This window comes from Brettanomyces nanus, chromosome 1 (assembly GCF_011074865.1).
Source record: "Brettanomyces nanus chromosome 1, complete sequence".
NCBI lineage: Eukaryota > Fungi > Ascomycota > Pichiomycetes > Pichiales > Pichiaceae > Brettanomyces > Brettanomyces nanus.
The window spans coordinates 467,458-490,994 of record NC_052374.1 but is presented as its reverse complement, the minus strand read 5'-3'; the positions used below and the strand labels follow the sequence as shown (position 1 = coordinate 490,994).

Sequence of the window (23,537 nt, the reverse complement as noted above, 5' to 3'; positions counted from 1 at the left end):
TGCGATAAACGAATGCAGCCAGGCGAGACTTACAAAAAGTTCTTCACCTTCGTTGTGCCCAAGAACTTGCTAGATACTGCTTGTACCTATCAAATTCCAGAGCATCTTCTGCTTCCTCCCTCTCTAGGTATCGATACTGGTGCCTGTGGAGGCCAAGATGTTGAAGTAAGTCCGATACTTGGTTATGGCCATGCAGACACATGCGGAGCCCCAATAAAGGCACGGGATCTGGCTCAGCCAAACCAATTCGTTAGTTATTCTGTAACTGTTCAACTTATAGGTGCGCACTTGGACTATTATAAGAAGTTCTACACTGAGACCACTTCAAATACTTTTGATCTTATCTTTCTCAAAGATTTCAGACACCATGTGAGGATTAGTACTTCCCAGGATCCAGACGATAGTCTTCTTCCACCTTCATTCTTTGGCGATTCCGCACATTCTGCATCTACTGTGGATCAGTTGAAGCTGTTTGATAGACAGGTCCTATCTTTGTTGGAAACTCTTAGCTCGTTGAACGATAATATTACCGAAACTAATAATACAGAGGACTTTATCAGGGACTCTAAAGAGCAACTCAGGAATTCTGCTCAGAGCTCCTGTGAGGACTTGAAGCACCCAGTGGAACCTAGATATATTGCTCAAAATACCATTAGCCTACCCAAGTCGATATTCTTTAAATCCTCCCCTGGAGACCTGGATATCAAGGTGAGTTCTTCTCAAAAAATGAACATCCGATCCATCTCACCAAAGGCCTTTTCTAAAATTCCGCCTAGGACCAGTCATAGCCCATTGTTGGACCGTCAAGGATCTTTAGGATCAATTCCTAGCATTGCTTCAACTGTCAAGTCCCTAAAGGAAAACCAGATTCATGAAGTTCCTCCAGCAGCTTCTCCTTCTGCTACTATTCACGTGGAACTAAAATTTACTTCCAGTGAGGTGTCGAGAAAGTGTTTACCTCCAGAAGAGGTCGTTATTCGGCCTCGTCTCCAGGTGATTGACTTAATTTCAGAAAGATCGCTACCTATTTCCTTTGACGATGACTACATTTTTCAGGGCAACCTTAAGGGTAAGAAAATTGTTGACAGCAAGCGCAAATATACCTTATGGCATCAGCAGATTCGTGAGTTGGCACAGAAATTTAATGCTCCTGTACCTAAGGCATTATACCATGGATTGGCAGCTTTGAACAACTTGCATCACTATGAAACAAATGTGAAGAGGTTTTTTAAACCAATTACATTGGCACATATCCCGTGGGAATTCGACGTTGAGACCAGGACACACCGTGCAGCCATGGACGTAACATTGGAGGTGAGCTCCGAGGCTATGGAGTCCAAGTACTACATTTGCCCTAACTTCATGACTTGCTTCATGAGCCGGCTATATGAAGTCGTTGTGGAGGTGGGTACAAAGCGGTATACAACCGAGTTGGCATTGCCAATCAGGGTTATCTGAGCTATACAAAATAAATAGGTAGGAATAGATTGATTATATAGAGAAAATTGACAAGAAAAGATAACATAAGGTAACGTAACAAATACAACTTAAATCATATGTCTGACATCATCTTTCCAAAGATCAACGACATTTTCATCAAGCACCTGTTGGAACTCGGTACTAAGCCGACGAAGATTGGTAGCGTCGTTTAAACTGTCAGACACCTTGGCCAAGACAGAAGCCAACTGTGATGCATATGGCCAAGTAACGGCAAAATAGTCAAGCATCTCACGTGCTAAGGGAAGATTTGTCTTCACCTGCAATAGATCGATACACTCATGACACAGACAGTAAAGTAAAGCCCTGCTGAGCGAGATAAATCGGTAAAAGACAGTCCAGCTATTTGGGAACCAGTTCGAGGTGTAAAGACTGTACATGAAAGAGAGTCCTTGCATAGCACATTTAGCCAACATCTCAAGGTTCTCTGGCAAAGGATGGACAATCAAGTCTGATGGCTTGTAGAATAGTATGAGGAGTTGATAGTATTCAGAGTTGAACCACGCGGTAGGATTTTGCAGAGGCATCCGAGCAGCACCAGGAAGTCCCACAGATGATTTAGCAGCCAGTTGGGCCCTGTAACCACTACAGCGTGAATACCAAGCCTCGATCTCTCCACGCAGAGCTGTGTATATTGCAGCCCGTTCATCAGTTGAGCGGAACGACTCTACAGCACGCACAGCATGAATGTTCTGTATCAGTAAGCCTTCAACACGAGCCATTTCGATGAGTCTACGAGATATCTCAATATCTGCTTGAGATTCACAGGGTGCCCTTTCCGGAAGAGAGACATCGATGTCATCATCGCTGATACCTACTGGACGACCCATAGTAGCCGAAACAGTGCGATCCAACGAATAGATAGAAAAGAAAAGTCTGGAACGAGCATCAGAAGAGTCCTTATTGTGGGAGGATTTATGGGACAATGACTGTGGCACAGCCAACTTGTTGCGACGGGCATGATGAAGGTTTAATGCAACGGTTAGCCTTAAAAGTGAACCAAGAACCATCCAGCACTTTGAAGTATTGTCACCGTAGATGAAAAATGCACATAACAAAGTCATTAAACGAGCAGCCTGTAGTCCGGTAAGAACCACACCTTTGGCCATAATATCTCTTGCGTGGATGAAGAAGAAATGGGGGTATTGTTGAGTCTTCGAAGCAGCACCAGCGCTTTCAAGTACGCGACAGCCAATAGCGAGCACCATCAGGACCTCTACAGAAGCAGCATTCACATTGGAAGTGTTGTCTGAAATGTCCAGCTTACGGGCATGGGATCGAACGTCCTTCTCGGTGAGGAAAGGATATTCTCTCTGAGTATGAACGAAATAAGCATCTAGTGCAGCAGATATTATTCCTTGCGAAGATATACTTGCTGCAGAATCGGCAAGAGAATAACCAGGACTCCGATTTCGTCCGAAAGAAAATTCCCCGGAATCTTCCAAGAACGACTTCACTATACTAGTATATAGTAAAGACGGAGTATTGGATAAAGTGCGAAGATTCTTCTTTGCGGATGCAATAGGGGTAGGGGAAGAGGTAACCTTAGCAATTGCAGTATTGTTGATAGCAGTCAAAGGAGCCAAAGATACTAAAGGTGCTGAAGAAGTGGAAGCAGATGTACTGGAAGTGAATTGGAATGGGCATAAAGCCTTACCTTGTGCACCATTTCCTTGAATAGGAGGAGTAGTCCCAGAAGAAACGGAGGACGCTATAGATGAGCTATTTGCTTGTCCACTGAATGTGGCGGAGTCGACAGATGCGGTCATGGATGAAGTACGTTGGACAGCAGCTGTGGAAGGAGAGGGAACAGGCGATAGTTGAGGTAGAGGAAGACCTTTGGTGGCAAGAGCCGTTACCGAAGAACGACAAGCAGCCGGATTCCCACGAAGAGCTGACTGCTGCTGCTGCATCGAGTATATGCAGATGGTAGAGTTTGAAGATGAGTTTGTGGAATCGTTGGCGGACATGTTTGCTATGTTAGCTGAAGAGTTTGTGGCTGAGTTTGTGGCTGATGTATTTGTTGAAGAAACATCTGGTTTCTGGGACTGCGATCTTGATCTGCGTAAAAAAGGAGGGAGCGATGAAACACAACGTAATGACGTCGCGGCCACACCGGAACTATTCACCAAGAGTTGTAAAGAGGGGAGAGATGAAATGTGAGGAGCCTTATTCTTGCCCCCAGGAAGATCGGAATTCGCAGATGGCTGTGGTTGTAACGCCTGTAGTGGAGCAAGGAGTGGCTGCAACATATGCAAAGGCTGCCTTTGCACAGGTAACTCTGGCAGCTTAGGCAGCTGAGGATCAGGCCGCGACTCCAACTGAGTTCGTGGCTGAAGTTGTGGCTGAAACCGTGGCTGAGTTAAGGATAATAATGCCTCCTGGGGCGACGACATTGCAGATCTTGGACTTGTAGTGGCAGATCTGGCAACTTTGTGCGAACACTCAGAGGAAATGGATGACGATGAAGTGAGAGAATGTCTGCGCTTGTTCTTACGCTCGACGTACTCACAGATCTCATTCTGTTTGCGGCAATTGGCGCATTTTGGAAACTCTTTGGAACACTTCTTTTTGAGCCGGCGGCAACGGGTACAAGCGTACTGATTCAGACGCTTTTCCATCATAGGAGTAGAGTTGATAGGCATGAAAGGAAGACAACAAAGAAGTAGGTATAGAAGTACACGTGACTCTGGACTGGAGAAATAATAGTAATAAAGGATTGAAAAACCATACACCAGTAAATCCAACGGATGGTGGGGAAGCACAAAATATATATAGTCAAGATGAAGGACAAGAAAAGGTGATGTCAAGTGACTGTTGACCGCAATTACAAGAAAGTGTTACCAGAGATTATCGCATTTTCAATGACTAAAGAAGGATATGCGGGAAAAATTGAATCGGACCTTCTGAGTCAGGAGAAGTCTCGTTTCTTTTTTTTTCTCCAATTACCGGGACGAGGAGTAACGGAGGAGCAACGGACTGGACGAGAGGATGAAGAGACCGGGGAGGCTACGGCCACGGGGGAGAGCAGCCGCGGGGAAGCGTCGGCAAACTCCAGCGGGAGCGCATGTTCAGGGAGAGGTCGCAATGTTGTTTCTTTTGGGACTCCGAATGGCTCCTGGAGAGTCGGAGAAGATGAGAAGATAGAAAAAAAGGGGGTGCGGATACAGTATAGGGGTGATGAATTGGGAGGGGAGTAAACTGGGGGTGAGGAATATGGGGATAGGGAAGAACTAGGTGTTCAGGACGGAGGTTTGTTGCGGGAGGGAACTGCCGATGTGGCCTTTTTCCTTTAGCGTTTTAAAAGTAATTTGGCGGTTTGTCGGTGATTAGTTTAAAAGCAGGAGGACAAATTTCGGCTGTTACTGGCTCACGCCCATTTAATTACAGTCAGTTGCCTTCCCCCGGAGTGGAAATCTTGTCACTTCTGCGTATATCGGATTAGTTAGCGAAATTATCGAAGTCGGTGACTACTCTAAGGCAGCGCACGATGGAGCCAGGAGCTGAAAAAGAAACGCGAATGGGCAAAAAGTTTTCCATTTCCAGCGAAGGGAGTGGGTAAGGCGGAGGGAGTTGGAGTAGTAAGAATTAAAAGTCAAGTTAAGCAAAATGTAGTATGAATAATTAGTGGTTACGTATTTGTTCTTTGGAAGGTATGCAGAAACTTTTCGGAATGATTTTAAAGTGGTTCGTTGATAAAGATAATTCCCATAGAATTAGGTTATATCGATCCCGCACACGATTTCCTGAGATTTGGTTTTTAGCGACAGATTTCTCGCAGGAAATTGAAGGCCGTTTTTTCTCTTCGAGTGAAACGCCTTACGCAAAAGAAATAACGAGCACACCGTTTTGCGCTGCGGGCGGACAAATGAGAATCTTGAACCACGGGTAAATCGGGAGGCAGATGTGAACAGCGTTGGTTTCCGACTCGCACTCCATTTCCTATTTCGGACCTGGATGTCTAGGGACCGACTCCGTTATTTATCAAAATTGTATTTAGTTTGCAGAGGATAACTGGTATTGACTAAGTAAATGCGCCGTATGGAGTCACGTATCTGGCTGATTCGATTAATGATCCGGATGGAAAATTGATAATTCGAATCATGCTTGGCGGGGGCTGCCACGGGGTGTACGTCGGAGATGTATTCGAGTATGTTGTAGGAGAAAGATAAACCGAGTAAAGGACATAGTGTAATGTGGGGACTTGCTGGGGACGAGGATCGACTAAAGGTAGCGGACATTTTAGCCTTTCCCTTAGATGATGTTATCCACATCACACATAATCGTCAAGATGGATATTTAAAGTTGACTAGGAGTCCATTCACACAAAAAACAAAACGTAAAATATAACAGGAAGAGTATTTGTGAGATCCCACTAAAACATCCCACTCTTTAAGCCCTCTGAAACTCGTCGAAAAAATTTAGGGATTACCTATTTTAGGTCAGCTGGACAGTCGGGCAACGCGTGAGTACCCCGAAATTACAGAAGTCTAAATGCATCAGGTGTCAGCGGCTCTTCGATTTCCTCTGTGCGAATGTGAGGCAGGCGCATTTCTTTATTTTTCTTCTGTGGCGCTTCTTAAAACCTTGGAGAAGGTGTTAAACGCCGTATTAGGTTAAGTGAATCAGATTCTAGACGGTGAGGGTTGGGCGGGTGAGAATTTTTTCTCTCTCTCATTGATTTATATAGTGTTAATTTGAGTGCCCACATACATCTAATTGTTGGCCCACCCAATCATTCAAGATATGATGAAAAGGTCCGCTTTCAATTTCATGAGCCCTGCCTCCAAAATAGTACCGTGCTACTGAGCGCCCCATAAACAGATTGCGTGTAAAATCTGGAGACCTGCCATTTGCAAGGTGAGTTTGGCTGCCATTACGTTGGGCATGCAGAATATGATTTCAAAATGCTGTCACATTACTCGATACCCCCCCCCCCCCCCGACACGACTCAGAAAGTCGAACAGGGGGTGCGTGCTGTTTCGACGTACCGGGAAATGAGAACACAGCCGCTTTTCTTTTTCCCTTGTAAGCTGAATCTTGGTCTCCCCAAGCTCGGAGTCCAAATGAAAAAACTGCTCCGGAGATCATCCTACACTTCTCCCGAAGAAAAAAGAAATGTCGGATGCAATTAATACGGGTGTCTGATTGGCGTCATTCCACAGAACCACTTCCTTTTCTCCGCGATGGAAAAAACCCGCTTTTTTTTGCCATCAGCTGACATCAGCAGTCGTGTGATAATGAAAAAAGGGTAAAAGTGCGGTGTTCTTGAGATTTGACGTACAACGGACCAACTGTTCGCAGGAGAAAGCTTTTCCGTACACGTGATACTGCCGAGCTTATGTAATACAATCACGTGATGTACGGAGATCTAAGGATAGCGGATAACGTTCTCTTTGGCAGACCCTGATTGCTATTTCAAAGCAACACCCATGTTTACGCAATTTTACAGTATAATGCTGCAGGCTTCTCTGGATGTGAATACTTCAGAAAATTTCCCGAATAAATGCACAAGTGCGTAAGAGGTATAGACGCCTTTTTATATGCTCACGTCACTTTTCTATCTATACATCTCACGAAACCTTTTAATTGAATATTAATTGTTATATTGGGCAGACAATTCACACAATATGGACCAGACCTGATGCTAACTTACCATTAGATATGTAATATATGGATTTTCCTTCATCCAATTGGAAATCCCTATAGAGAATACCTGCCGCACCAATAAGAAGTTCAAAATCATTGACGCGTCTGTAGACTTGGAAATTAATGATCCCTTTTTTTTGCAGCTCACATTCCTTATTGTTTACATTTCGAGGCAGTGGGATTGAGAAAGACCCGATTATTCAACAGTGTTATAAGCCGTTGAGAAGATCATGTCGAGTAGAATCCAAGAGATGAGTTTTGAAAAGTCGACTGATTTATCATTAGCACCTTCTAAAACATCTGCACGCGGTGGCAGTTTTAACGGGGGGATGATTGATGAAAAAGGGACACAATTTGAAGTAGATAACGTTAGTGAACGTGATAAAGAGAGTAATGAGGGAGATCAGGACAATACAAAGGCCGGCGAATCTCTCGTAGAGCAGTTTTTAAGCTTCAACATATCAGAAGATCCGATATTGGAGTTACGGGGCTCTGATGGAACCAGGGATGTGACTAGTGATGGGGTGATGGGCACAACCAATACCTTTGCAGGGTCAATAGGGACGTCTACTGGGTCACCGGCGGCCTTGCGAGATAAATTTATAGTGAGGAAGAGAACGCAATTTCTTCGGAGTTTGCCTGAGAACCGGAAAGCAGAGGAGGAAGCTAATTCCAGCGTAATATCGGACATCATTAACCGATCAATGCATCTGCCGCAACTGGATTTGAGTTCCCTGGATCAGAATTTTAGGTCTGGAAGCAATGCTACTGAAACAGTACAGCTTAGAAAGGAACTTATGAATTGTAGGATCCAATTGAGGCTTCAGAGTGATTTATTGAAGGAGAAATACATAGAAAAGGTAGGTCAAGAGGAGTTATCAGCTTCCGCACACTTGAGTGCTGTTAATGATGCGTTGAGGGGTGAATTGGAGGACCTTGAAGGATCTTTCCATGGTGTTAAAGTTCAATTGGAGAAGATGCATTTGGATTATGAAGAATGGCAGGCTGCTTTGGGGAAAGTAATGACAAAACTTCGTGAGAGCAATGACAAGAAGGTGCAAAAAGTGTTGTTGAACTGTAAAGAAGAATCAGATATGAAGAACAAGTTGGATATTGTGGATTCTGGAGTGGGACTATTGATTGAAGATAGAAAGAATGAAGGGATCTCAATGAATAATAAATTAAAGAGCGTGTTAGATGAGCTGAAATCCGAGAGAGAACAATTTGAAGTACTCAGCAGAAATCTTGAAGATTATAAGTCGTCCAGTAAGATGGCAAGCGAGTCGGATGAAGTGGGGAAGCTTAGAGATGAACTAGGAACGAAGGAGGATGCATACAGACAAGTAAAGGAAGAACTAAAGGCATCTGAAGAGAGAGTAGGACGATTATTAGACGAGCAGAGAGAGACTGCAGGAGAGATTGATGGATTACAAGAACAATTGAACAATTTTAAAAAGATGAAGACCGAACTGGAGTCAGAAATTAATGACTTGAAAGTACAGAACGACGATTTGGCCAACCAGACTTCAGATGCTGAGGGTAACTCGCGTGTCGATGCCATTTTGGCCACTGACATCAATTTCCAAACGCACGCAATAAAGATCTTGAGCCGTCTTTTAGACAAAAAGTCTATTAGAGAGGCGGCTGAGAAGGTACTTCAATTGGCCAACAGAGATCAGCTAGAGCTTAAAAATGGTCCAGTGAGACAGCTTCTTGCAGCTGTGTATGATTATCTGTTGGCAGGAATACAGACGGTGGTGATGAGTCGACTTGAAATGACCCGAGAGGCCAATGATCAGATCGAACGCGATCGTAAAATTATCGACAATGTACAGAAAGAGCTTAAAGAAAAGCCTGGTAAATTATTGGAAGATGCGACAAGTTCCACCAGCAAACTACGCATCGATGAGCTTACAAAGCGCTGGAAAACTGCCGAGGAGGCCCTTAGTTTTGAGCGCAAGCAGAGTAAGAAGCGGTTGGATGAGTTGGAGCAGGAGAATTCTCGACTTAAAGCAAAGGTGGATCTCACAAGCCTACAAACGTAGCTACGCTCTAATTCTACACGACCCGGGTAATCGCAGCAGTGTCTGCTTAACTTTTCTAGATAATAAAATACCTAATTACTCCATCTCCTCATCTTGATCGCTATTTTCACTTCCCTCATCATCATCGTCGTCGTCATCACTATCTTGCTCTTCTTCAGCATATTTCACGGCTTCATCAAAAAGCTCTTTTGGGACCAATTGATGGACACCCTTGGTCTCCGATTGACTGACCCACGACACTTCTAACTCGAAATCCTTGTCCTTATTATCCTCATGAGCCATGTATATGATTCTAGCGGCTTCTTTAACGGCATCCTTTGCAGAAATGTTTGGTAGATCCAATTTCTCCAACTCGGCACGAGCAGTTTGTCTTCCCTTTCCTGTTGCTGTACCATAGTAACCCCAATAGGTTCCAGAAGGTTCCACCATATAGAGATGAGAACCCTCAGAGTCAACACCTCCCACTATAGCATTAATTCCAAATGGTCTTACTGAATTGTAGCACGTGTAAGCCTGCACATAGTAGCCCAATCTATCTATAAGTCCCTTTAATCCAATAGGTTCCTTGTATAGTGATCGGAACGAGCGTGCTTCTTCTCTACCTCTATTGACAAAGTGCCTTCCATCTGGAATAAGCCCCGAATAAACCACTCCAATATGACGGTCAATTGATTGGATGCGCTTGTTTTTACCGGGCACCAAAAGTTTTGAGTTCACCACCTTTTCCGTTGCCAAAACTACTCCATCTTTACAGCAAATACCCACAGAGGTTCCTGAGTTCTCAACCGCCTTTGAGGCGTATTCCACCTGAAAGTTTCTTCCATCAGGCGAGAAAATCGAATTGGCAAGATCGTATCCTGTTCCAATAGATGTCATGATGCAGCAATTAGATAAAAAATGGCAGACTTAAGCAATAAACAGAAGGACGCGTTGAACCAATCAGTAAGAGAACTTTGATCTCAGTTGAGTCGACTACTCAGTGGGCTCTAGTTTGCCCTCGCAGATGCACCGCCACAAAATGTTTTTCAGCAATAAAATGACGTGTGGCTGGGAACTTGGTAGCGATTCCCTAGGATTGTCTGGCCGTATAACTATATATCTCCTAGTACGAGCGTATCAGGCATAAGCATAATATTCAGCCAGTCAGCCAGTTATACCGGTCAAACCAGTCATACTGGCTATACGACTTTTAATATTCGGCTATATTTCCCGCCATATTTCCCGCCGTATTTCCCGCCGTATTTCCCGCCATACTGCCCGCCCATACAAGTTATCCTCCTCAGACACCCCGTGCGGCCTTAGGCCTGTCTTCAAAATTTTTCCACCTCGTCTGCCTAAATGACCACCGTACTGATCTCACTCAACATCCTCCTCACTGGATGGTTTCGCAGCCCTTTCTCTCTACATGTAATATATCAGCCAATTTTTTTCCGCTTCTTGTTTACTCTGTTTGTTTTATCTACCTTTGTTTCACACTTTCTAGTTCCTCTTACTTAACGTGACTGCAAAGCAGGGTGCTTATTACTGCTATTTGTCGTTCGGTTTGCCCAAATCTATTTATTTTCACCCGTTCACCACCATTTTCCTTTGCCCCTTCTTTTTCTGTCCTTCTATAGAGCAACTCTTTCACCACATTTTGCATCTTCACAATGTCTGGAATTTGGCCCTTCTTCAATTCCTCTTTCTCCAATGCTTCTATCAATAAGATCCTGGCTGAAATTGATCTTGATCAGCAGAAACGAGAACAAGAGGATCAGCAGCGACGCCAACAACAGCAGCAGCAACAGCAACAGCAACAACAGCAACAACAACAACAACAACAACAACAACAACAACAACAGAAGTCCAAACAAACATCTGCCAAGTCTCGGGGCGTCTCGAAATCCGGGAAAATTGATATCAACGAGGGCTCCGCGGACCCATCCTCCAATACGTCGTCAGGTACCTCGGGATCCTTTTCCCCTTCTACTAATCTCACAAAGAGTACAGCTCGTGTTTCGATGACTTCAGCGCAAGCTCAATCGGCTTCAACCGATCAACCTACGCAGTCTACTACTCACCAGATGGCATATTCTCCTACTTCTCGGCAGTTCAATCTAACAGCTTCTCAATTGTTACATCATATAAAGGAAAACGATATTAATTTGGCTCAATCTCTGGGGCAACCTCAGTCTTCCAAGCAGCAGCAGCCACAGCAGCCGTCTTTGTTATCTGCTGAAAAGCCCACAAATTCGAACATCTCTGTATCCTCATCTTTAGATTCGTCTATAAAGCCAGCGGCTCCAACGGCTCCAACGACTGTGGTAGCTCCGTCTACTTTAACGGCTCCGCATCGCGCTATCAGCGTGTCTTTACTCAACAAGCTCTTGGATCAACCGAACTTAATGGATGAGATTAACCTTGCCAAAAACCAGCGTTTGATTAACTACATCTCGCAGATCGATGTGATAGATGTCATGATTGATTACATTTTATATTCTCTCGAATTAGCCAAACTTGATAGAGACCCTAATGAGGTTGAACTTCAAAGCGAGATTTTTGCCGAAGACGCTGAATCCGATAACAAGGCATCCAAAGACGATAGTAGTTCTTCCGACGAAAAGGAAGGTTCTGTTACTGGCGAAGAAAAGCAAGAAGAAGAAGAATCTCAGGAACAACTTTCGGCATTTGAAAAAGCTCTTCAGAGAGCCTCTGTCTGTAGCGAGATTATGATTCTTCCGAACACAAATATTCTTCCGAATTTAATGGCATCGACTCCACTAATGACCAAGCTTTGGAGAGGATTCTTCGATAAAGATGTAAGTTATTTTTACAAAAATTTCAAACTGGTTACTGCGGAAGCGATGGATGCAGAAGAAGAGCGGGAAGTGGAATCTTCACATATTCCCGAGACAGCTGCTACCCAGTCATCTCATCAACTTCTTGATGAAGAAAAGTATGAACGGTCCAGATTTAAAGACAATCACGCACTGTTACTGTTCAATAATTTCCTCAAATTGGTTGATGATATGGCGACCATGAACATAAATGAGCTGATGAATTTCATTCGGTTCGAGCAGCAGCACTGTCCTTTAACAGATCAATTCCTTAAGTTTATTCCTTACTCCCCAACCACTTGTGATTTGCTAGTTCGGTTGGTTTCCACCGACAAACCATACAACCCTAACGGGCTTATCAATATTTTGATTGATCAGAACCTAGTATTGGAGCTGTTCAAGATGACCAAGATTTACTACCTCGATCACCAGGTACAAGATAATCTTTGCAATTTGCTCAATGGTATAGTGGGCATCTCTTCGAACGTTGGATTTTGGGACGATCCATCCCTTGCCAACGGTGGACAGCAATTGAACGAGTTTGGAGAACCTATAGACCAAGATCAGGCTAATATAATGCGCGCTAGTAATCCCAATGTCGGACCCAATGATCTCACTAGACAATTGGTTTCTAAACAATGCGTTATGGAGATGTTGGATATTATCATCAACTATGGCAATTACGGATTGGTTACCGTTGTTTCTGTAATCATTGAGGTTATCAGGAAAAACAATTCCGACTATGACGAGTTTGATTGGATTGCATGTGTTGAAGAGCAGGAGATCACTGAGACTGAGGCTGAGAACGAAGAACCAAAAGAACCAGAAGATTCCACCGATGATATTGTGGTGGCGACACCCGACGAGGAAGATACCGGCGCTCCATTAAAGCGAGCTAGTGAGATCGCCGAAGTCTCTGAGGACTCCAAATCCAAGATTAAGCATCTTCCGAATTCGCGTGATCCAATATATTTGGGTGTAATGCTCAAGCTGTTTTCTCTTCATCTTGCTGAGATAGTGGAGAACTATTTGACGAATAAGTACTTTGATCTTCGAAAGGTCACCAAGTTGAACACTGCAAATGGAGACATGATTGAACCTTTAGGATACGAGAGATTCAAAGTGATGGAGTTGATAGCCGAACTGCTTCATTGTTCCAATATGATTCTTATGAATAAGTCTTTGAAATTGGACTACCTGATATACAAACGTGATCTTTGGAGAGATGTGAAGCATACAGAGAGTCTTGTCAAAGATGCGTTGAACGACAACATCAATGAACGCGAGACAAAGGACGATAAAATTATGGACGAGGAACTTCTTCGGCGTGTTCAAAAGATGAGTTTGAGCAACCCTTTGAGTGATGGGCTTCCACTGGAAGAACGGTATGTCGAGATACCAAGTGATTTGTCAATTGGTAATTTTTTCAAGTTCAAGTTACTTCAAACGAACTCGATCCCACTTATTGCACTGAAGATGCATCACTTCCCTTGGAATAACTTTATGCATAACGTGGTATTTGATTTGGTTCAGCAGGTATTCAACGGCCGTCTTGCCAACTGGGACGAGGACCAGGCTTCAAATCAGGAGGAGACAAAATACGACGACAATTTGTCACTTAATAAGGTTCTTATTTGGTCACTGTTTGGTGACTTTGACAAGTTTGACGGCGACTACGTCGATGATCCCTCTTTCCCTGGTTTTTTCAATTTGCCTCAATATATTCTTTATTGTTTCAAACTCTCTGAGGAAAAAGAGGCAGAGACAAAATTCAAGCTTGGATACATGGGCCATTTAACGTTGATAGCCGAAGAGGTTCACAAGTTCCAGAACTACGTAGAGAACTTTGGTATGGCCAGAGATGATCAGACATTCAGTTTACTCAAGGAAGAGTCAGATTCGAGTTCAGTCTTCTATCTGAAGTCCTCGTTCTACGTATTCAATACTTTGTTTGAAAGAATCTTTGAGAGCGGTAAGTTTGATGAATGGAACCGTTTTGTCAGCTCTACATTAAAGGATCTTAACTCGATGTACAACAAGGTTTTGGGAAACCCTAACGATATTGGAACTGGAGACGAGAATGGAAGTAATGATGATGATAGTGGAGTTCTCATTACGGATGACAGCATTCCTATCTCTGCTTCTCCAGTCAACGAGAACGCTATAATATTGGATAATGGTGACAGCGAAGAATTCCACAAAGGGGTGGAAGTGATAGAGGGAGAGGCACAGAATAATGGAAGCGGCGAAGAAGAAGGCTCTGATATTTCCCACGAAGAATACGAAGAAAATTACAAAGCAGGTGCCGATGAGGATGTTGAAGGTGCGAATGAAGACAATCTTGGTGGCGGCGATCTGCGACCAATCAAAGGCCACCACGAAGCAGAGACATATGAAACTAACGATTCTAACGAACCTAATGATGGAGCCAGTGAAGCCAACTAGGCCTAAATTTTCCAGCGAGAAGGAAGAAACACGACTTCTACTGACTTCTACTGGCTCTGTTTTATACACCGTGTACTAACTGGTACACATGTTTTTTTTTACTTAATGCTTTATTTAACGTGCAATTAAACATTCTAAAACTAGAGAAAGCTTGATAAGCTATTTATGCTTTTTATATGCGACTTTGCCGTTCGGTAGCTTGACTTTATCGTTCTTTTCTTGGATGAGGTTGATCTTGGATGATATTTCAGGGTGTTTATCCAAACACTTCTTCGTTGAGATAAATTTGTGAACCAGTAAGGACGGAAGCATCAACAGTTTGACTATGAGTAAGCTGGAAACTCTGACAGGTTCTAGGTCATCGGTAGTGACTGGGAGAAGAGGGATGCTATCCTGATCTTCCTGGTCGTCCTTTGAGCGTTTAGTCACAGCTCTTCTTTGCCGTCTATTTGCATGAGCTGATGGATCAGCATCGATCTTATAGGCTTTACGAAGATTTGCAACGACTTCATTCAAATCGTCCTCTGTATCAAAGGAGCCAGAGTAATACCAAATAGATCTGTCCACTTTGACGACAAATAGCTTATCGTTAAGCAGCACCAATTTGTTACCGAAATCGGGAGTATCTTGATTGCCGACAGCAGGCAAACTCTTGGACCTTATTTCTGAAATTAGTCTATCTACGCGCTTGTAGCTCCGATTATGGTTGACTTTGAGAACAAGATACTGAAGAAGGGAAGCGACAATGACAATGATTGAGAGAGTCAGAATGAGATTGGGCTTGAAACGCTTACCAAAAATAAATTGACCCGTTGCTTTGTCGTATTGAGGAAACCCCTTTTTGAGGTAGTAATCGTACCTTTGCTTCTTTTCGTGGTCTCTAAGGATGGTTATAATCAAGGAAAGCTTCTGAAACCGCTTTTCCGCTCTGTGCTTAGTTTTAGCATCTCTATACTTGTCCGGATGCCATTTTCGGGACAGATTTCTGTAATGCTTTTCTATGGTTTTGGCATCCGAAGAAGCACCGTCTGGGAGTCTCAAGAACTTGTAGAAATCATAGTCTGTTCGTTTTGAATCCTCGACAAGCTTCGATTGGACAGCGAAAATCTCCAAATCTTCTGCTGAATACTGAGCAGCATGGGCAATCACGCAGAAAATTGACAACAGTAGCGAGACCAGCCGAATTAATTGCATATATGGGAGGGTGGTAGTGGAATATCGATGGCAGTTGATGAAGCAGAAAATCTCTCTGAATGAAAAATTCAGATACGCGTCTAAGTGAAAAATAAAAAGGACAGTTAGAGATAGATCCATCCCTTAGGACACCTTGGAACACTTCAATTTAAGCTCCAACAATGCCACAGTATGCCCAGTATCCTAGATTCAACTACACGCAGCTCTATCTTTTGACTGCAGATATTGCACGATGCATTTTGTATCTTTCGGTGCATATGAGGTTTCTCATCCTTTTACCTCTCACCGGTGTTAGGTTTCTTCCTGGCGGCATAGCCGATTTCTATCTAGTTGTGAGGGCCATCTGCGCAGTAGTTGATTGCTTCGACTATGTTACGATATTTGGGAAAATACCCAGGGAGAGTCAAGTGGTCCATCCACAACTAGGCAACCTAATCTTCACCTTGTTGGAGCACCTTGTAGTGAGTTTAGCTATATTATGCTATCCGAAAATTGCAAAAAACAACGCGTTTACCACACTTGTGTACAGTGAGTCGTTAGTGGAAGTCATTAGATATTACTACAACTTTTACAAAGTGAGGACTTTTGATCGTCGCCACAAAACGCTTCGATTCTGTAAAAAGCTCAGCTACACGATCCTTGTGCCAGTACAGGTTTTAGCCGAGATGTGTCTACTTTTGGACTCCCTTCAATTTCAAAGTTATTACGAGGAATTGGCAGAGTATGACTTTGGCATCAAAGTTGGCATTCGGATCCTTTTGCTCTTCTATCTACCTGCGTTCTACACGGTTTACAAGGGTAAGTTGTATGACTATTACATCTTGGCATGGGTCACTTCGAAAGAGCATGCCAAAAAAATTTGATTGAAAGATGTTTTAGATCAGGTATACACTCCAACATAGGAAGACAAAAAGAGTTCACCGAAGCCGACAGCAAGAGAAGTGATGAGAGCAAGAGCAGAATAAGCAGCCAATTCCTCGATAATGGGATGCGAAACACCCTTGGTGGCCGAATTTGCAGGAAGGGAAATGCAGTACATTAAGCCTAACACACCTACCAAGATGCATACAAGTGACAATGAGCCTGTATGTTCTGACGCAGTCACAGGCGTATATTCAGCGTACTCTTGAAAGAGTTTCTAAAGAGGTTTGTTAGAAAGAAAGTTTCAGGGGAAAAAATCAATCAATTGAACGATATACTTACCACGACAGCTTCCATTATATTATATACTTTTAAGAGAATAGAAGAAACGTTGACAAAGTAATTATTGGTGTTCATTATTTAATTCATTTGATAATTGGCTCTGGAGCGAGCGCGAAAATCCAATCGGATTTTTGGTCTCTACTGCAATTCAGAATCGGAATCCACCACGGGCTTCACGTCAATTGACTCTGAATCATCAGAGAAATCGAAATATCTGCCTTCAATGGACTTGACATAATTGTTGAGTCTATTAACAGAAGCAAATCCATCGAGCATGGAACATGCATACCACTCCATCTTATAGTCCACTGGAATCCTGTAGTAGGCCATTTTTGGTCTTAGTAAAGTGAGAGATTCAGTCACGTGAGTAATCATGGCTCCAAGTAATATGGTGTCATTCCAAGGTTTGAAGGGAGGAATAAGGGATATTCTACCTAGAAGTCTATTATAGATGAAATCCGGGTTATAATGGCCGATGAAAAGTAACGACATTCCAAAAATAAGCAGCCAATTGATAGGACTAAACGGATAAACAATCTTTTTAAGACAAATAGGACTAACATTTTTCGCGTTGGCAGCAGTATAGCACATCTTCTGGATGGTAGACTCCACCTCGTTCCAGTTCTTACATACCCGATCATCTTCGTAACGGAGAGGTTTTAAAATCTCAAAGTCGACCATTTTATGGTGGAAACCGATGGTGATCTGTTCGAAATCGATCTCTTTAACTCTGATCTTCTCAATCTCATTTTCCTGAGTAGCCACCTTTCCATAGTAGTTTAGGAGGTCATCGAGACAATGTTTATAGCGTCTATTCAGCTTAGAAATGATCAAAGCAGCACGATTTTTACTGGAAGGCATGGTTAATCCAAGGAGAAGATTATGCACTTAATTACTGTGCAAATCTTGTTCGAGAATATTGAGTTGTGTTGGATTTTGGATATATTCATTTACCCAGGGTCCCCCCCCCACCACCAACGAAAAATTTCCGATATACGAGGGAATCGGGTAAGAGCACCGCACCACCTTAGCCACCGTGAGGTGACGAGGCAGTATTCCAGCAATCAAGTTTTCTCACCCGCCTGTACATTTTTTCCTCTTCTGCCCCATTCGCCCCATTCGCCCCTTCCATCTCCCGGCTCCCCCAAATCCCGTCTCGATTTTACCGTCCCTCGATTCTCCCGTCCCTCGATTCCCCTTGCCCAAGGCTGACTGACCTCTTCAACTGCCTGCTGCTCGTTTCTGGTAGATTTGCCTTGTCTGCTCTCGCTTTCTCCATTGCTTTCAAAAGTCTTTTTTTTTAGACCATCCATTCAACTTCAATTTTCTTAATTTGCTATTCAAGTGCTGCTAGTTCAGTAGATAATTGTATTTATTTATCAATTATCGTCTCATGTCGGCATCTCACCTTGATCCGGAGGCTCCGGTGATTACCAATGCAAAGAAGGTAGCAGATTCCATTCTTGCTACTGACACTAGTATTGGTGCTGTTACTACCGACCAGTCTTCAGCCACGGTGGGCCCCAGTCTCAATGCTTCCCTTGTCAAACTTAAACTGTTGGACTGTATAAGAAACGACGACTCGGAAAAGCTCTCACTCTTACTTGAGGACATATCTGATAGTAAGGATAAACAGCTTCGCAGACTTCGCAAAGAGCTTCTTCACTATGCTGTTCAAGTGGGCCCTCTTTCCATCATCAGACGCATAGTGGACTCTAAACTGGTTCACAGTGTCAATTACCAGGACAAAGATGGTAATACTCCTCTTCATCTGGCTGTCATGTCTGCACGTAATGATGTCATCGACTATCTCATGTCCCTATCCTCCATCAATGATACTATTCTAAATGAAGAGCTAAAGCAGCCCATCGAATGTACTTCCAGTATGGAGATTGTTCAGCTTATGAGCGATTTGCGAACTCGTTATGTCGAGAAGGAAGCTGCAAGACTCCGTCGCGGATTTCAGTCACGTGACTTTTCTTTACTAGAGTCTGTTCTCTCTGTTGCTCGAGCAAGAGAGTTGCTGGACATAAATGGTACGGATCCAGTCACTGGTGACACGGTTCTTTTGGAATTTATTAAGAAGGATGATGTTGACCTGGTGAAGTTTATATTGAAGCATGGGGGAGATCCATTCAAGCGTAGTGTCAGCGGCCGTTTACCTGTCGATTGTACCACTTCTTCTTCCATGCGAAGAGTCATAAAGACTGCATGCAATGATCAAAGTGTAATAGATTCGAATTCTGATCATCCTGCCGTGGGTCCACCTACTTTCAAGGGATTTCTTAAGAAATGGACCAATTTTGCAGGTGGCTATAAGCTTCGATGGTTCGTTCTAGCCGCAGATGGCACTCTCTCCTACTATAAGTCTCCTAATGAGATGGATAATGCTTGCCGTGGTATGATCCATCTTGCTAAAGCTCAAGTACGTATGGATAGCTCAGAGAAGTGTAAGTTTGAACTTATCATTGCCAATCTAACAGGGGGCTCTGTTAAATGGCATCTCAAAGCAAACCACCAAATAGAGAGTAATCGATGGGTTTGGAATTTGCAGAATGCGATTAAATATGCACGCGATGAGCAAAAGGCTTCCCGTAAAGTTAACCAGGTGGCATATCGCAAGCAGAAAAACGGTAAACTAACTTCTGTCCAGGAAGCCAGGAAGCCGCAGTCTTCTCATCACAACGCTTTTTCGTCTACCGATGATTCTACCGTCGCCCATGGTGGTCTCAAGCGTAGCTCTTCCGAAAGCAGAATCAGTGCTCTTGCTTCTAACCCGATTACCAGATCCACTACTTCAATTGCATATGGTGAACATCGGACCCAGCCAGCGCAGCCGCAGGAAGAGCCGCAAAGTTTACACTCTCGCTCTTTATCTCGTGATAGTGCCTCTTCTTCGACTTCCTCGCATAATTCTGTCGCCAGCACTGTGGCCAGAGGTGCTAAGAACCTCTACAAGAAGCCTATACATAAGTTTAACAAACTTGCACACAGATCACGGGATCAATTGCCACAGTCGTCTATACAATCAGAAGACTCTTATTATCTCAACAGTGAAGATAGCACTGTGGGTACAACCAGCAGAGAGGATGAAGAGGATGATGACGATGACGATGACGATGACGACGACGGGGATGATGTGTATATGGAAATGATTCTTGGTAAGCGTAGACCTGACAACTCAAAGCTTACTATCATTCGAAATCAGATCCGGATGGAGTTGAAGTCTTTCTCTGAGTTCCTTGACCATTTCAAGACTGATAGCAATATTAGTAACGAAGATGTTGTCACTGTTTCCTCCAGAATTCTCAAGAATTTGTCTCAGCTGTATGAAAAAGAAGAAGATGTCATTCAGGAGAAGGAATTCCGTTTGGAAAAGCTGTTCGATAGACAAACAGAGATATCTAATATCTGGGAATCTTCTATCCGCCAATTGGAACTTGAGATTCAGGACAGGGAGAGTAAGATTTGCGATCTTGAGGATACTATTAGATTGGTTCGTAGGTCTCTTCGGGCCAGTGTGATTATTCCTGCAGTTTCATCTCCGGACATTGTTGCAACCGAGCCTTCATCTCTCTCACAGAAAGAAGCGGTGACAACGAAAAGGGACAGATCTTCGATATCTTCTTATAGAGAAGATCCTCAATTGGCCAAGTTTCTTGAACAAGAGGATGAGAGTGAGGACGAGTTTTTTGACGCTGCAGAAGAGGAAGAGGAAGAAAAGGAGTCGAAACATGTCGAAGAAGAAATTTTGGGGACCCCTGAGAAGGAAGAAGCCAAACAGTTGGGGAACATAATCGCAGAGAAGGAGCGTCGGAAATCCGAAGAGGCAGCTGAAAAATCAACCCAGGAGGTTTCTTCTCAAGAAGCTACTTCGGATAATGAAGAAGAGATCGAGGAAATCGTACGTAAGGTGAAACCAACTTCTGGACCTTTTCAGCCTATTCTTGTTGACGGTAGGTTCTTCGTGGACAACTACCCAATTGAGAGTGAGGCTCAAAAGGCCAGGTATGTGAAGATACTGGACGATGCCACCTTTAAAGGATACGAGGATCCTATCAGGACAACTCTTGCCAGGGAGGATAACAGACCGAAGATTTCTCTTTGGAGTGTGCTCAAGTCATTGATTGGTAAGGATATGACAAAGATGACTCTTCCGGTTGCATTCAATGAGCCTACTTCATTATTGCAGCGTAACATTGAGATTATGGAGTACTCTGATCTACTTGATAAGGCTGCCAGTATTGAATTCTCCCCATTAAGAATGGTTTATGTGGCAGGCTTCGCTGCTTCTGAGTATGCTTCTACTGTTGGAAGAATTGCTAAGCCGTTCAATCCATTGTTGGGAGAGACTTACGAGTACGCTCGACCTGATAAGGGATATCGTGTCTTTTGTGAGCAAGTGAGTCACCATCCGCCTATTTCTGCGGTGGTTTCAGAGTCACCCTATTGGGCATACTACGGTGAATCCAATGTGAAGACAAAGTTTTATGGAAGATCGTTTGACATTAGGCATTTGGGTACGTGGTTCTGTGAACTTTATCCGAGTACCCTGCCTATAGACAAGAGGACTGGCAAGCAAACTGCTATGGAATTGTATTCTTGGAAAAAGGTGAACAATTCTGTCGTCGGCATAATTATCGGACGTCCTACTATTGACAACTACGGTGAAATGGAGATTAAAAATCATATGACCGGTGATTATATGCATTTACACTTCAAAGAACGGGGATGGAGATCATCAAATGCCTATGAGGTAAAGGGTGAGGTGTATTCCGCAGATAAAACGCTCCAGTATCAGATTGCTGGACATTGGAACACTAAGATCTATGCCAAGTCGGCGACCGACCCTTCATTGCAGAAATTTGTTGTCTTTTCAGCCAAGAAGCGTCAGGATATGTTGTTTCATCTTACCAATTTTGCCGCTGGTTTGAACGCCCCACAGCCGCATTTGTTGCCTGTTGTTGCGTGTACGGATACACGTTTGCGTCCTGATCAACGTGCCATGGAGAACGCAGAGTATGATTTGGCTTCGGAAGAGAAAAACAGAGTTGAAGAGAAACAGAGAGCCCACAAAAAAGAGATGGAAGAGAAAAATATAGTATACAAGCCATCATTTTTTGTCAAGGATAAACATCCTGTGACGGGAGAGGATTACTGGAGATTTACAGGTACCTACTGGAAGGATAGAAAGGATGGTAAGTTGAAGGACTACAAGGATATATTCTAAAATGTCTTGTTACCATGTTGATTTAAGTCAGATGTATCTAGCCTATAGATGAATGAATTAATGTACGTGTCTAAATGTATGTATTTATGCTAGAAGGTGTGATAAACCGGTATCTATCGCCTACTGGGCTGCCTCATTATGCGATTTGTATAGTCCTGCAGATCACGAGGCCCCTTTAATTTATTACTTGCTAACGTAGGGGGAGAAGTGCTGCGACGTTGGGGCGCCTGATTTTCCTTAGTCTTCATCATAAGTTGTTGCCTAATTGGGGTCGGTAGCTCACTTAAGATCTTATTGAGTTCAATATCCAACACATAATTGAACTCCCTTTTATATCCATTACGAATTTCCTCGTTCTTTAAGTTCATCACTCTACACTGCTCGTCAAGTTCCTTCTCGTACTTTTTGAGTCCTTTCTCTAACACTACCACCTCTTTCTCCTTCTCCTTCAATTTCATTTCTCTCTCAACCAGCTCCCATTCTTTTCTGTATATCTTGAACGATGAATCCTGGAGTAGCTGGTTTACTGTGGCACGTTCCCTTGGATCTGTGATAAGACAGGCACTTATACACATCTTCAAACGATGAGAATAATGCTCCGGAATGGATGAAAACACACCCGCTTTAATCTTTTCTTGCAATTTGAGATGCGTTTTTGCCTGAAATGGTGGCCGTAGAGAGGATAGTTCGTACATTACACACCCAAGTGACCACACGTCACATACAGGGTCATATGGACGATCCATGATCACCTCAGGGGGCATATAGTATGGAGTACCCACGTAGGTCTTAGCAAAATCGCTCGCGGACGAAAGGCATTTAGCAAGGCCAAAATCGCCAAGCTTCACAGTATATCCATCGCTTAAAAGAAATACATTATCAGGCTTGATATCACGGTGGATGACTACGTGAAAGTTGGCCACAGTGCTAGGCCCTATCTCGGGACTGGACGTGAACACAGACTGCACAGGCTCAATATCCGCGCCATAATGGCATCTATATAGTGCCAGCAATACCTGAGTGAATATTTGCCAGATTAAATTCTCTGGAACGTACTCGTCATTGTCTTTGTATCTCTTGATTAGTTTGCTGAGATCTCCTCCATCACAGTACTCCATGTATATATAGAGCATCTGTTGGTCCTCTACGTCTTCGTGGTTCAGATACTCAACAATATTTGTATGGTGCAATTCCCTCAAGATACGGAATTCGGACGCTAACTGCCTTATCTCGTTGTAATTCATTGACATATAGGATATCTCTTTCCTCACAAACACCTTTCCATCCGCCTTTCGCCGGACTTTCCGGATACATCCAAATGATCCTCGACCAATGATTCCAAGATCCTGGAACTGATCCCTGAAGGCCATGATGATGACGATGAACAATTGATGGAATGCAGGAAGAAGGAAATGTCAGAGGAGAGAGTAGAGAAAAAAGTAAAGACTGCTCCTTATT

At 43.4% G+C, this 23,537-nt stretch overlaps 9 protein-coding genes across 9 annotated transcripts; 4 read left to right on the top strand and 5 right to left on the bottom strand.

Moving 5' to 3' along the window:
• Positions 1-1,547: 1,547 nt before the first annotated feature.
• FOA43_000238 (uncharacterized protein) lies at positions 1,548-4,018 on the bottom strand (the record flags this gene model as incomplete). Its single annotated transcript, XM_038920571.1, has 2 exons — positions 1,548-3,842; positions 4,010-4,018. 2 exons carry the CDS (start codon positions 4,016-4,018, stop codon positions 1,548-1,550), a joined length of 2,304 nt encoding a protein of 767 aa, XP_038776499.1.
• Positions 4,019-7,376: 3,358 nt separating this feature from the next.
• FOA43_000237 (uncharacterized protein) lies at positions 7,377-9,191 on the top strand (the record flags this gene model as incomplete). Its single annotated transcript, XM_038920570.1, has 1 exon — positions 7,377-9,191. The coding sequence occupies one exon, from the start codon at positions 7,377-7,379 to the stop codon at positions 9,189-9,191; it is 1,815 nt and encodes a 604-aa protein (XP_038776498.1).
• A 75-nt stretch (positions 9,192-9,266) lies between these two features.
• Positions 9,267-10,067, bottom strand: PRE10 (Putative proteasome subunit alpha type-7; the record flags this gene model as incomplete). Its single annotated transcript, XM_038920569.1, has 1 exon — positions 9,267-10,067. The coding sequence occupies one exon, from the start codon at positions 10,065-10,067 to the stop codon at positions 9,267-9,269; it is 801 nt and encodes a 266-aa protein (XP_038776497.1).
• A 773-nt stretch (positions 10,068-10,840) lies between these two features.
• Positions 10,841-14,452, top strand: FOA43_000235 (uncharacterized protein; the record flags this gene model as incomplete). Its single annotated transcript, XM_038920568.1, has 1 exon — positions 10,841-14,452. The coding sequence occupies one exon, from the start codon at positions 10,841-10,843 to the stop codon at positions 14,450-14,452; it is 3,612 nt and encodes a 1,203-aa protein (XP_038776496.1).
• Positions 14,453-14,611: 159 nt separating this feature from the next.
• On the bottom strand, positions 14,612-15,646 carry FOA43_000234 (uncharacterized protein; the record flags this gene model as incomplete). Its single annotated transcript, XM_038920567.1, has 1 exon — positions 14,612-15,646. One exon carries the CDS (start codon positions 15,644-15,646, stop codon positions 14,612-14,614), a length of 1,035 nt encoding a protein of 344 aa, XP_038776495.1.
• A 161-nt stretch (positions 15,647-15,807) lies between these two features.
• FOA43_000233 (uncharacterized protein) lies at positions 15,808-16,509 on the top strand (the record flags this gene model as incomplete). The annotated part of the gene is made up of 1 exon (XM_038920566.1): positions 15,808-16,509. One exon carries the CDS (start codon positions 15,808-15,810, stop codon positions 16,507-16,509), a length of 702 nt encoding a protein of 233 aa, XP_038776494.1.
• Positions 16,510-16,987: 478 nt separating this feature from the next.
• Positions 16,988-17,710, bottom strand: FOA43_000232 (uncharacterized protein; the record flags this gene model as incomplete). Its single annotated transcript, XM_038920565.1, has 1 exon — positions 16,988-17,710. One exon carries the CDS (start codon positions 17,708-17,710, stop codon positions 16,988-16,990), a length of 723 nt encoding a protein of 240 aa, XP_038776493.1.
• Positions 17,711-18,242: 532 nt separating this feature from the next.
• Positions 18,243-22,079, top strand: FOA43_000231 (uncharacterized protein; the record flags this gene model as incomplete). Its single annotated transcript, XM_038920564.1, has 1 exon — positions 18,243-22,079. One exon carries the CDS (start codon positions 18,243-18,245, stop codon positions 22,077-22,079), a length of 3,837 nt encoding a protein of 1,278 aa, XP_038776492.1.
• A 113-nt stretch (positions 22,080-22,192) lies between these two features.
• On the bottom strand, positions 22,193-23,449 carry FOA43_000230 (uncharacterized protein; the record flags this gene model as incomplete). The annotated part of the gene is made up of 1 exon (XM_038920563.1): positions 22,193-23,449. The coding sequence occupies one exon, from the start codon at positions 23,447-23,449 to the stop codon at positions 22,193-22,195; it is 1,257 nt and encodes a 418-aa protein (XP_038776491.1).
• Between the last annotated feature and the right edge of the window lie 88 nt (positions 23,450-23,537).